The 13,657-nt window shown below is 41.5% G+C and overlaps 1 protein-coding gene across 3 annotated transcripts in view; it reads left to right on the top strand.

The window, feature by feature from the left end:
• The window catches only part of ntng1a (netrin g1a), a 108,346-nt gene that overhangs the window by 61,389 nt on the left and 33,300 nt on the right, over positions 1 to 13,657 (top strand). For all 3 annotated transcript variants that reach the window (XM_080514885.1, XM_080514884.1, XM_080514886.1), the window contains exon 4: positions 11,884 to 12,056. In XM_080514885.1, the coding sequence (XP_080371011.1) occupies positions 11,884 to 12,056 (173 nt within the window). The remainder of the gene's footprint in view (positions 1 to 11,883; positions 12,057 to 13,657) is intronic.

The following is a 13,657-nucleotide window of genomic DNA, read 5'->3' as shown; positions in this document are numbered from 1 at the left end:
TCCACATACAGCATTTCTGTGGCCGTGTGTTCAGGTCATGTGCACTCCTGAAAACACATCCTCCAGGCAATGTCTATGTTGTGTTGCATCAATCAAATGTGCATCACGGTATAAGGAAATAACTCAAAGTCCCACATTTCAACACATATATACAGATAATGCACAAAGCATGTTTGATAATGTTACATTAAAATCAGGTCTTTCCCATGGGGTGCAATGGGCCATTTTCTGATCCAATTTCTCACAAAGCCTGTTTTATCCTCAAGCCAGTGTGTACAATGTCTTCTATTGTTGCTAGGAAAGGGGTCTTGGGTGCAGGAACCCAGTGTATCGGAGGCTTTTTCTGACTTCCTCACTGTCTGAAGAGCACATTCAACATTCATGCCGTGACCCATTTCATTAATGGAGGGGAATTTTCGCCGTGTCTCCGCCCAGCCTTCGTGGGCTGCAACCACCCTCATAATGGGCCTTCCTGTCAGGGTTTCATGACTAATCCCCCCGTTGACCTCTCCTTCATTCGCAGCCCCCACCAGCAGATTGATGGTTTGGTAACTGGTTTGAAGGTAGTGGGAAGGAGGGGCATTTGGGTTTTGGTGAGCAGCATCCAGAAAAAAACAAAACATAAACCCACTCCCAGACCTACTTCAAACCCAGTTCTGAATCACATTTTGAACCATTACGCATTGTAAGCATGAAATAGGGGGCCGCATCAGCAGATCTTTGATCGTAATTCAGATTTAATTGGATGTGATTTAATGTGTTATAAATACACAGGTTATTCTAAGCGTCTACAGCACTATTGTTTCCAAAGTTTGAACCACATCCTTGACCCTTTTAGCTTCATGATGAATTATAGTCATTGTCTTACATGAATATGTTTTTTTCTCTATTGTCCTCCTCCTTTATCGCTGCTCAGTTTTATTTTTGACCTACTCTGAATTCATCCTTTGTAGATAGATTGCTCCGTTTAGCATGGAACTGGATGAGCGCAAACACAGACGTACTCTAACATGTCACTACTCTTCAAAATGCCCTAAAAATAAATTACGCAAACTAGCATCACATCCAATTACATCCATCGTCGTTTAGCTGAATCCTGACTCTGCAGTTTTATCGTAGCAGTTAGTTAGAAACTTTAAATTGTTGGCGGTGAACATTAAATAGAACATAAGGAAGTCAGAGCTTTTCTTTCAGTCGGCCATTATCTATTTTCTTGTCTGGCTCAAGAGTTGCCCTTTTTGTGCCATAAATCAATACCGTATTAAAGCACTGTGTTGCAGCCAACAAAAGCAGTGATCTTATAACAAATGCTTACATCTGCAACTTAAAGACTTATCGATGTGAGAGTAGCATATGATGATGACCTGACACTTGAGGAGCCAACGAACCTGGAGCTGTTGTCGTTCCGACTCCGCCGCCAGAGAGAGACAGTTATGACTCAGTGGCTCATAATCTGAAGTACCGAAATGATCTGACCATCTTCTCATCAGTGAGGCGTCCCGCAGTGCGAGCCATATCGGCATGGGCGACATGAGAAGAGCGTCTCGTCACTGTAGAAAACACCATATGGCTGTATTTCCCTCTCGCAAACCCGAGCAGATACAGCATTTCTAACAGAGGGCGAGGTGTTGACAGCGTCGTTGTGCCATTTCTGTTTGTCCAACTTACCTCGCGTGCACGCATCCACACAGACACACACACACACACACACACATTGATGAGGTCATGAAACCTCCCCGAGCGAGATATTTGATTCTGATCAGAAGAAGACGGGGGAGTGATGAATAAGGAAAAACGGCCTGATAATGGGATCATTGAGTCATGAAAAGTGGTTGTGAACGCGTTATCTTTCACAGAGAATGCAATGAATGCCGGAGCTCATTATGTGTGGCCTCCGATGGCGCTCTCGCCTTCAAGCAGAACAGTGGCACATAATAGAGCTGCAACTGACAAAAGGAGAGAAGAATACAATCAAACAAAGAAAAAGTGCGGGATGCAGTTTTCCAGACCTTTGCTCGCTTAGCAAAGCAATGTAACTTAGTGGAGCACGATGATGTGGAGTGATGGATGACAGATACGTTATTGATAAAGTGATGCTGGGAGCCGGACACTCTTGTAGCGGTTAGCACTCTCGCATCATACTGAGAAGGTCATAGATTCATGTACGGATTGGGTCGGATGGGCCCTGTCCGTGTAGCGTGCTCTTCCAATGCATGGATCTTCTCCAAGTACTTGAGTTTATTCCCAAAGTCAAAAAACATATCTGTTTAAGCTTAATTGATGATTTAAATTACCATGGAAATTACCAATGAATTTGTTTTTTCTTTGTTGACCAGTTGGTTGGTTTGTTAGTTGGTTGGTTGGATGGTTTGTGCATTTGTTGATTTGTTAGTTCAACCTATATTTAAATCGATCAGTCATTACACACTGATTTTGAGATACAATAATGACCTGGCAAAAGGCAGGAACCTATTAAGGAGAGGGGAGACGGGGCTAAAAAGTCATTCACAATTAAAATTATCAATGGATTGCTTTTATCAGTAGAATTACACAATTGTTCAATGTCAATATAGACAACTACTTCTCAATTCATGAATAAAACAATGAGGTGGCATTTATTGTCAAGCGCTTTTGTATTTGAAAGGAGTCCAGTGCTGCAAAGCAATCAGAGATGTAGGTTTATTCCTGTCAGAATGAACATCTAAACTGAGTGTGTTATGGTTGTAACTTAAACATTTGGGTGATGCAACCTATAACACTGAACAAGATAAAATGATCATGGATGGATGGATGTTGGATGGATGGACCTACAGTATTTGGACACAATTCCATTAAAAGAATATTTAAAATTTCCTTTAAGCTATGGTATTGTTATAAACATTCAATTTAAAAGTTACAGCAACATATTTTTCACCTATTCAGAAAACGTGGCTCTATTTTTGTCTGCTATTTGCCGATCATTGTCAGTAGAAAGGCTTACGATGACTCTGATCTGAACTGGTTATGTTGATATGCTGCAGATTTTACTTCTGTCTTGTGAAATATTTCTCTCATCTTCATTAATTTTGCTTGCTCTAAAGTTCAGTGATTCTATGTTGAATAATAATAATAGAGCCTCAACATGACAGGGTTGATTTTTTTTTCTTTTCAGCATTTAATAAACAGAAGATAATATAATTATTTGTTACTGTATAATGCCATGACCAAATTATGTGATTTAAGATAATATGTCTTGTTTCAGTTTATTTTATATTGCAAGTAATACATAGCTGTTGTTAATGGTTAAATAAATAAATTATCTTTCTCGTGTTTTGGGCCTCTCATTGCATGTGCATATCATATATAACATAAATGAATATATGAAAGTTGATACAAGTTTTTTCTCATCATGATTTATTCAAATCATGAAATGTCCACATAGACTACATCACCTTCAAATCTATGTCCTGAAAATCAGATAGACCATATCTCAAAATTTCAGACAAATCTTTTCAAGCTAAAGCCACAGTCATCACAATGAAGATGCAAAGATGAATAACAATTACCTCTTCCAAGGATATTACAGCTATTTAAGACGTACTTCTATCTTCAGACTCCCTTGTCCTCTCAATTCTCACGTTATATATTTGCCCTAAAATAAAGACCAGTAACCTAAAATTTCACACGTCTTTTTCCAAGATGTTAAATCACAATTACATCACCTCCTAAACCACCAGCTGCAGCAGCCGATCTGCCACGATGAAGCCGTTTTACTCATAAAAAGAGGATTTTTTTTTTTCTTCACACATGTTCATTGCAGTACAGTGTTTTTTTTTTTTTTACATTAATCTCTAAAGCATGCACGTCCCTCTGTAAATTCGAAAGCACAGATTTGGGATCACTGCTTTCTTTCTGATTTAAACACACACAAACTGTGTTCCTCTCTGTAAATCTCCTGGTAGCGCACACTCGCACCTGCACGGCCTCCTCCGAGCGGGTTCTCTACATCTCCTGCAGCCCATTAATCACCGGGAGCCTTCGCAGCCTCTCATTTTATACCGGGGAAACATTTGGCTCCAGCAGGGCCTCTTGGTTTCAACACATGGCCGCAGTCACCATGCGGGCTTCTAATGACCCTCGCCTGGGGTTCAAGTAAGAAAAGAGTTGCCACAACTGCTCAGAGTTAACCCTACCACTGGCTGGGAGTCTGCCAGCCTTTACTGTAATTACACCTGCGCTGAGGGTCCTACCCGGGTCTCAGATTGTGGCCCCTGATGGGTGCAGCCGTGGGACATGTCTGCTCCAGACACTGGGATTAGGTAACAAAGGAGGTGGTTGCCAGAGTTTAACAGTGACATTAGCAGGAAGCGGCAAGATAAAGGACGACAATTATAAAGTCCGGATATTTTGTTGTTTCTCTGTTTTTCCTGTCTTTGCAAAAAAAACAAAAAAAAAATGTTTTAGCTGCTCATCCGTGAGATTGCCTGTCAATGAAATAGTTACACCGGCAATGATTCCCCTTTGTTTTTTTTCCTTTGATTCATCCCACAAACATTCCTTGTGCTTCAGGTGATCAGACCATTGACAGCAGAAAAATAGATGTCTGTTAGTACGAAATGTCAGGTTATTGAAGGGAAAGTGTGTGGCTGCTGAGGAGACAAATGCTTGAAGTCAATCTCATTTTGCTCAAATATACAGACTCCTTTTCACACATACTATACACATTTTGTGATAGCATAACTTGTCGGGGTCCACTAATTGGCATACCCCACTTCCTTGCCAAGGGGTCGGCAACCCGCGGCTCTTTCCCTCTCCGTGGCAATGGAGGGAAAATTTAATTTGGGGCTGAGAGCTTTGTGTCGTCCAGGAAGTCTTGGGTTAGATTCCCAGCTAATAATACAGATTTTGCAAAATACGTTAACTCCACCCCCATTGAATGCTCACCATCATAGTTTGTTATACATAGCATAGACATAAAAATCAATATATGCAGTGTTATCTTCATTTATATGTCAAAAGGGTTTTGTGGCTCCCAGTGTGTTATTTTCAGTGGGAAACGGGTCCAAATGGCTCTTCAGAGTGTTGAAGGTTTCCTGTCTTTGCCCCTGAACCTAATCGTATCCATCAACCTCCAATAATTATGTATGTGAAATCCACATTATACTTGATCACGATCATACCTTCCTATTCATATTTATTCTAGAGCTCTTAATATGTTGCAAACCACAATGCAAGTGTCACTGAGTGCAAGTGTCACCGTTGTCATTCAGTTCCAGAAGCACTGAGGTAAATGCTGCCTGCCTGTATCAATCGTTCTGAGCCATCCATCTATTGAACCCTCAGCATTACTAATGTATGGAGTTGGACATGCTATCCAAGCAGGAGTCAATCAAGAGGTCTTTACCGCCTCTGACATGCCAAGCCGGCTCAATAGAATCGACATGCTGGGCCCGACTGATACTGCTCTCAGCTAAAGACTGCTGGCGTTGGACCCAGTGACAGAGAAGGCACTGTGGGGTTCTCTGGAAGCTGCAGCACTGGGAGGAGACGACCGTACGGACAAGAAGGCGAGGCAAGGGGGAGAAACCGGCCTGACTCATCCTATTACTTCATAAGCAACATCACTGCTCAGGGCTTGTAATGGAAGAAAATCCCCAAAGACGCTGCAACATTGATCAGTTTGGGTCGTTAACTTGTCTGCGTGCTGCAAGAGGTCAGACTGCATTTGAACTGCGACTGTATTTTGTGTGTCTGATCCTGTTTCTTGCTTTGTAAAACCTGGAGAATGCAACACTCATAAGGCCCATCCCCGTGAGGTCCAAAATGCAATATTCTGTTGGGTCTAATAATAATTTTCAATGAATCGAAAAAAAAACATTTTTATCTACATCTTTCCTTTTTGTTTTCATGCACATTTCTATTGGACATCCTGCAATTTTAGAGCTTACTGCTGTGTCAGTGCATTTAATGTGAGCTAGTTTAATGGCTGGTTAGTTACTAAATTGCAGCACTTTACCAATATTTACTGTTATAAACTGTCTAACAGAGTAACTGCAGAGCATCAACTCCATTGCACAAAATAAACTGTTGTGTCTTCACATGGTGTAATAAAAACCCTGTTTGCTGGGATCGCCCTCCGCGACCTCAAATTATTTCCCGCAACACATTTTGTCTCCAGTGTGTCTCTCTCCGCTTGCCAACTGCACTCGTAAATAAAACAAGGCTGAAGGTGAAAGGACTTCGCATTTGTTTGAAAGTGAATAAAAAAAAGGAATACGTATTCACGCAGCTTCACAGATCAAAAGGTGGAGGTCGCGCATCTGTTGCAGCGCTCTTGTACAGTAGGAGAATACTCCGTTCAGTCTGGCATGCGCGGTGGGTGTTATCTTCCTGTGGAATTCAAATTGGGCCACGTCTGTTAGAGATAGCTTATATTTACAGACAGTTGTAAATGTGTTTTCTGAAACCGTCCTTTTTTTCTTTTTTTTTTATTTCTGGTGCCTCAAGTCAACAAATCGAACTAGAAATTGATGTTTAGCGGCGTGGGGATGCAGAGCAACCGCTGAGATTTTCCTCCTCTCAACCCTCCACTTTACTGTAACTGCTGACTTGTCTTGTGAGCGAAGAGAGAGGGATGGGGAAGATGAATATAATTAGGGGGAGGCTGGGGGCTGTGATATATCCCAGGAGAGCCGGTGCTGAGAACTCACTCCTTCCACTTTTCACAATGCGCTGCGGTCCGGGCGAAAAGGAGCAGAGGAGGCAATTAGCAGGTAACGCGTTAGCAGACAGGCTTATCCGTTTTTTAAGCCAATACAGATGGCATCTGCAAGCTACACGTCATCTGGGAAGCACCAATGGTTTATATTACTATAGAGTTATGTGCGCTGGCGAAGATCAGGTGGGAGAAATATATTGTACAGTAAATGTTCCTCTCCCTGTGTAATTAACCGCTACACTGACAACACATCACCTGCATGCACACCTCAGGACCTTTTTTTATTTATTTTTTTATTTTTTTTCTCAGCCACTCCAGCGATTCTATTTCATTTTCGGCCCGGATAATTAAGCCGCGAGTCTTCTCTGAACCAGCTGCCCCTTCCCTCACCCGACCGCCTGCCCCCTTCCACAACCCCCCGGTGTGTTGTCGCTCATTTACAGCCAAATGCAGACACATGCAAATGCTAAAAAAAAAAAAAAAAAAGCCTTTATTAACCGAGCATTTGACCCAATTGGCTTGTATATGAAAACACCTGGGCGTTAGATTGAAATTTAATTGCTTCACTTAGTTAACCCACTTAAGGACCATGTTGAGTTTAGTCTGCTCAATTTGTTGGGATCAGCAGCTTTGTGCATTGGGGATGTTGTAGGCCTGGATTGTGGATAATTACTATTAATTAGTGGCTGATACTTTTGGCTTTGATGCGGCAATGAGCGAAACTGGGGGGGGGGGTAGCTTGGGATGAACTCGGCTGAATGGAGTTCTGCAAAGATACATATATATATAGAATAAAGCAGTGATTTCCTGAGAACCGCAGCTTTCTGGTGCCACGGTTGTGTTTGTGGTTGGCTGGTATCATCAGTGGAAAGTGCAATATGTCGTCGGCACCCTCGGTGTCAATCAGAATCCCATTACTACAGAGGTCACAGACAAACTGCTTCAGGTAAGCCGAATTTCACCGGTCTGCCTGGCTCCACCAGAACAAAGAAAACTAATAAATTTGCAGCCAACAATATCTTCTGACTCCCACATTTCAAGGAGAACTTTACACCCTTGTCAGATATATGTTTGGCGATTTCTCTCACACAAAATGAAATCAAAACTTCAGTGAACTTTTTTTGTTTTTTCCTTCCCCTGGCTCATCTCTCTTCTTTTTTTTTTTTTTTTTTTTGCCAGTCTAGCAATTTGAGCTAGCAGCCTCATGGGTAATTTTATGAATACATATCAGGACCTTTAGCTCACAGGCGTTGGCTGGCACAGTCAATAATGCCTTGAGCAATATCACTTTGAAAGCGCCACACAAAAACAAAGACGCCTTGGCCCCATGAATATTTATTACCGGTGCAGAGTTAAAATGACAAACTAAGAAGACGCCAGGAATGGAGTGATACAAAGGCTGATAGAAAAATCAACGGCGGATGACCCACAGAGAAAAAAGAAGACAACAACAATGCGGGAAAGGGGAAAACCTGGAGGAGATTTGCTTTTAGAATGCAGTTAAATTTGCAGTTAAAATGTGCCTGTGTGAAGATGTTGCTGTTGCAGCAGTGAGGGAGCTTCCCTGTGGTACCCACACTCAGTAGCCAGTGTTGATTGGAAGCACAACAGAGCCGGTGGGTATGAGACCCCGAGGGCCTCACCAGCAGCCTCCATTATTATGCCGAAGGCGCTATCATTTCTGGACGCTGATTAAAATGTTGCCGATGCTGAAAGAAGCTGAAGGTTAAACCGCAAAGGGCTGTGAAGTCATCATCGCCGACCTGCTCCACACACAGTGAGTGGGGAAGTGAGCGGAGTGTGTGTGTGTGTGTGTGTGGGGGGGGGGGGGGGGGGGGGGGGGGGTGTGTCCAGACTGATTCTGATCTTGTCTTGATTTCAGTCGCACATGAACGTCGGCTCAGCCGGAGCCACTTTCCCCTCAAACAATCCCGCTACAACTCGGTGTCGGCTGGATATTGATACCCGAGTCGCTGGAGATTTTATCTGTTGTAGCTAAAGGATGTCACAGTCGAGCTTTTCCAAGCCGACTCCTGGAGAGGCTGGTGATAGAATAAAATACTTTCTGCTCGTTCTTCTTTGCAAATATTGTGAGATCAGAACTAATACTGATGGTTTCACAAACCAGGGTCAGAAACCACTTTGGGTCTTGTGGTCCAAATTTGATTTTTGTAAAAAAAAAAAAAAAAATTTTTTAATTGTTCATGAAAGAGGCCGATTCTACCAGAGAATAGCTAAACTATGATGTTTTGGCTGAACAGAGATTTTTAAGTGGGTCTTCAGCCTTTCTGGGGATGTCATGAACAAAACATTAATTTAAATTAAACTATAGAAAGTTGTCTTTGTTTTAGCTACTTACTGTACAATATCCAATATCCTAAACTTGAACTCTATGCAACATTTAGACGAGGTCATTTGAAAGTATATTTGTTGGTATTGCTGAGCTTCAAATGTCACACAATGTGTACAATTGATGTTTGTGCCATTTATATTAGTAAGATGTGAAAAAAGCCAAAATCTCCAACAATAACAGAAGTTTTTTATTTACAGATTTCCTTCAAATCAATTATGCCTATATCATTTGATCGTGTGATTATATATCAAAATCAATGTTGTTGGGGTTTTTTTTCTTCCATTTTATATATTACATGCCTTCATTCAGCACAGCTCTTTGGTTTGGGTTAGTGTCACGATCTAGAACTGCTGAGTTGACATTCTTTATAAACAATAAGATGGTTCAGAGGTCAAGCATATGGGGAAGCAGAATACGTTATGTGTGTTTTCGCTCCTTTTTCTAAATCCCACGTTCTCTGTTTTGGCAATGAAAGACAAGACACTTTTAAAGTTGTTGTTTATTGTTGTTCGTTCACAACAGATAAACGTAGCCAGAGCCAGTTATTTACAACCAGTCAAATCTATTTGAAGCCACTTGCAGCCTTTGCAGGTGATGGTGGAGAGTCATGACCTGACATAACCTTAAAAACCGGGCATTTTCTCTTTGATAATAATTCCTCTTGTGTTGGCTTTAAAGGTGTGTTGCATCACAGCGAGTAATTCTCATCAAAGAAGCAAAAAGTCAAACAGTGAAAGAAACTAGACGAGAGATTTGACCTTTTCAGGCGTAGAGACGGTCGCCGTGATCTGAACAAACCTTCCTCTTATGGGTCAGTTGCTGGTGGATGCTTGTTTGGACATTTACTTAAGTTGATTGTGCAGTACAACAAATATCAGCAAAGCAAAGCCGTTGACTCCCGTTCATTGACACTGGAACTTCAGAGATTGACTCTAAACTCGCACTAGTTTTGCACGTTGTTTACCTCGTGCCAAGTAGTGATTTTAGATGGCTGTAAGACTTCCTATACTTTCACAATACTGCTGAGCCACAAGCAGTACGTGGCATTTAGTGGTAATTAGAGGATACTGTAAGTCTCTGCAACCAGCAAATTTGAAACATTATGACCTTGCATTTTAGTTGGTCGGCATTACGTCCTTGTATGTATCACATTCATCATTTCCAGAAAAGTTAGGGTGTGATTCTTTGTTATTTTGGTCAAATTAATATAATTGTACCCCTTCATCCCTTCTCTATGTTATGCAAAACTCTCAAACAGTCATAATTTTGCTAATATCCTGTGTCCTCATTGCAGTCGTGTTGTCGATTGACCTTTTGTTTTGATCTCATGTACTTGACAGAAACAATTTGTCACGTTCTCTCCTTTTTTACTGGCAATCAGTAATGCAAACTTACAGTTTCATGCATTGAGATTCACATGCTTTCATTGCGTTGACTAGTTGTTGTTTTTTTTTTACTGAGAACTTGTAGCTAGTTAGACTCTGGACAGTGTCGCCATCGGAGCACAGTTCAGTCTGACAGATGTTTCCAAACTGATTTTACTTGTGAAAATCAGAGCAGGTCACCGGGGGGCTTGTTCATCCGCTCCTTGGTATTTTCTGTCCACTTTACACCCCTTCCTCCTCTCCGTTCTTCAGCGGAGAGAAGATGTTCTTGTAACAATTTCCAGATGTAGAGTTCAGGGCATGAAGCTGATCTGCATATAAACCTTTCCTCAATCATGATTTGTCAGGTTTTTTGGATGACAGTGTGCGATTGTGAGGTTTCTGTTTGTACATCACCTTCTGTACAGTCTGTACTTTTTGACTAGAAACGTGTCAAAAATGTTAAAAGTCGCTTTAATCCCCCATGTTGTTTTGGACATCTGAGAGTCAACATAATGTGTTGTAAAACATGTCCCATATACTTCTCTATTCAGTCTTGAATAAACCATTTATTAACCCCCAGGATGATCTTAAAATGCACCGTGCTAATTATTCCCAATGTTTGTGTGGAAAATCGTACCATGCTGAGTCACAGGTTTAGAAATTCAAAGTTGTTCATGCATGAGGCTCATAAATTCACTTAACAGAAAGATATCCCCTTAATATCGTCAAGGCACAGCAGAAAATGAATTTATTGTCGAATGGAGGCTGTGGTGAGCAGAATGTGAGCGAGAATTTAGTGCACCTTTAGGGAGTCCCTCTTCCCCATCTGAAAAATATGCTTCTGAAATCTAATCTCGTATTAATTTGTCATAGAGAAGGTGGCCGTGCCTCTGCTCCATGCTGCCCTCTGGCTAACTCTGAGCTATTCATCGTCGTGCAGAGCTACAAGCCTCCCCATGCCTTCAGTCTCCCAAGTGCTTGTTCCACAATTTAAACTTGGCTTGTTTTGCACAGCCTCCTCCCTCTCTCTCCCCCCCTTTGTCCCTCTCTCCCGGCCGATCTTCCCTCGCCCATCACCCGTGACCTTACCACAATTATGCATCCTCCAGTGGGACAATTAAAACCGAACTACCTTCTCAAGTGGAGAAGGGGGAAATTAAAAAAAAAAAAAGCAAAGGGAAGGAAATAATGATGCCAGATTTGTTCATGCAGCCGCCTGGCTTCTTTTGAACGGGCATCTCTTGAAGTTGAAGAAGCTACTGTTTTAGCCGCTCCGACTGTGTTCCAGTGCCACCGCTTGTCAAGGACGCGTTGCCCTTCAGTCAACCAGCAAAACAAAAGCTGTCTTTTTCCCTATTCATCTCTGGGAAAATTCAGTCATGTCGACGAGCTTTGTCCTTTTTTTTTTCTTCTTTTTTTTCCCCCCACTCTTCTGGTCCTAAACACCTTTCTCTCGTCTTTGACAGGTGCAAGTGCAATCTTCACGCCAACAGCTGTGTATATGACAAAGAGAAGTTGAGCTGCGAGTGTGAACACAACACCACTGGGCCCGACTGTGGTCGCTGTAAGAGGAACTACCAGGGTCGAACGTGGAGCGCTGGTTCCTACTTGCCCATCCCCAAGGGCACGGCTAATATCTGTGAGTACACACACACACACACACATACACCACTGACATGCTGGCTTATTAAAAACATGGGTGACATGGCACTCACTATATAATCCAGCAGGGTAAAATATAAATGTTGGACAAAATAATGCAGAAACTTTTTTTTAAGTTTAAATTAATTAAATCAAAATAAAAGTGACATCTTCAGAGACAAGTGATCAAAAAAAAAAAAAGCTGAATCCCAATTAGCGATATCCTGCATGTCATCTTGGAGAGTTCTGACAACCTGCACATTAACAGTGAGATATTGAGTTGTGACGTTCCAAAGCAAAGCGAAGCAATTAAGATAGTTTCAAAGAGACAAGAGGGTGAAGAGGAAGAGGAAGAGCATTGGAAAGGATTGGTATCTGTTCCTGGGTGTCAAGGGTCTTCTGTTTATTTAAGTATATTAGATGTAAATGAGGCCTTAAACCCATGATTCTAAGTAAAAATGAAGGATGACATTTTGGGTTTTTCTTCTGGTAACTGCAGTTTCCTCCTTCAGTGTAAAAACACAGGTTGACTCTAAGTTGACTGTTTTGCGACACAAACTACACAGTGGTGGGAATGTGAGTGTCTGGCTGTTTCTGTGTTTCTTTTGTGACAGTAAGCTGGGATCCATGATAGATGGATGGATGGATGGATGGATGGATGGATGGATGGATGGATGGATGGATGGATATGCTTCTAGTCACTTTAAGGAAACAAAATTGTCCAAAACCAGACCACAATGTGGTTTAACAAAAACTTTTCTGAAACGCTGCTAAGGCACATGTGTACCACAGCCGTAGCAGATACTTCTTCTGCACGTGCTCAGTGGATGGACAATAACAGCAATGGCGGCCTCCAGACTGCCATGGTTTCCAGTCCATATTCTCTTGGGACTTGGTAGTTTTAGAGTTGACAGTCACCGTAATAGCAATACAACTTGGTCATTTGTCCATATGAATGTCCACGTACTCGCCCTTGCTGATGTTTATAGCGTGCTGTTCTCTGCGGGTTTCATAACAAAAAGAAACAACAGCACCAACTCGTAGCCTGGCATGTGAACTGCATTATTTTCAATGTTTCTGCTGTTTCTGCCAAGCTCGGACCGATTTCTTATCTGTAATCAGAACTTGCATCATTGGAGTTTTTAGTGTTAGTGGGAGAAACAAGGACAACAACACAAGGCATCACACATCTTAAATGATTTCATCTCGCCGTCTAACACTAAACATCAGTGATCTCACCCTGGACTGTTAACCATGTTTTCCTTTGATTTCATAAATTTGACAAACGGTGCCCACGTCTTCAGCACACATTCAGATCTCAAATGATAAGGTGAAATATAAACATCCATGCTTCATTTATGCATTTTTTCCCTCTTGTTAAGAGAAGGCATTGTGAGGAATAATTTAAAGCTTATAAGGTTAACAGGTGTGAATGATGAGAAGACGATTGTGTGGCAGGATGAGCTTTGTTTTCATTTTAACTGTCCATTATAACACTAAATGTGTTTTAATAAAAATAGTTATAATTATTATTAATAATGAAATTTTAAAGTTTGTTTTACCCTTAGCTTTTTGTATTTATCCTGATTCCTTGTAAAA

Source organism: Blennius ocellaris, assembly GCF_963422515.1.
Source record: "Blennius ocellaris genome assembly, chromosome: 19".
NCBI lineage: Eukaryota > Metazoa > Chordata > Actinopteri > Blenniiformes > Blenniidae > Blennius > Blennius ocellaris.
This window is presented reverse-complemented; position numbering and strand designations above follow the sequence as displayed.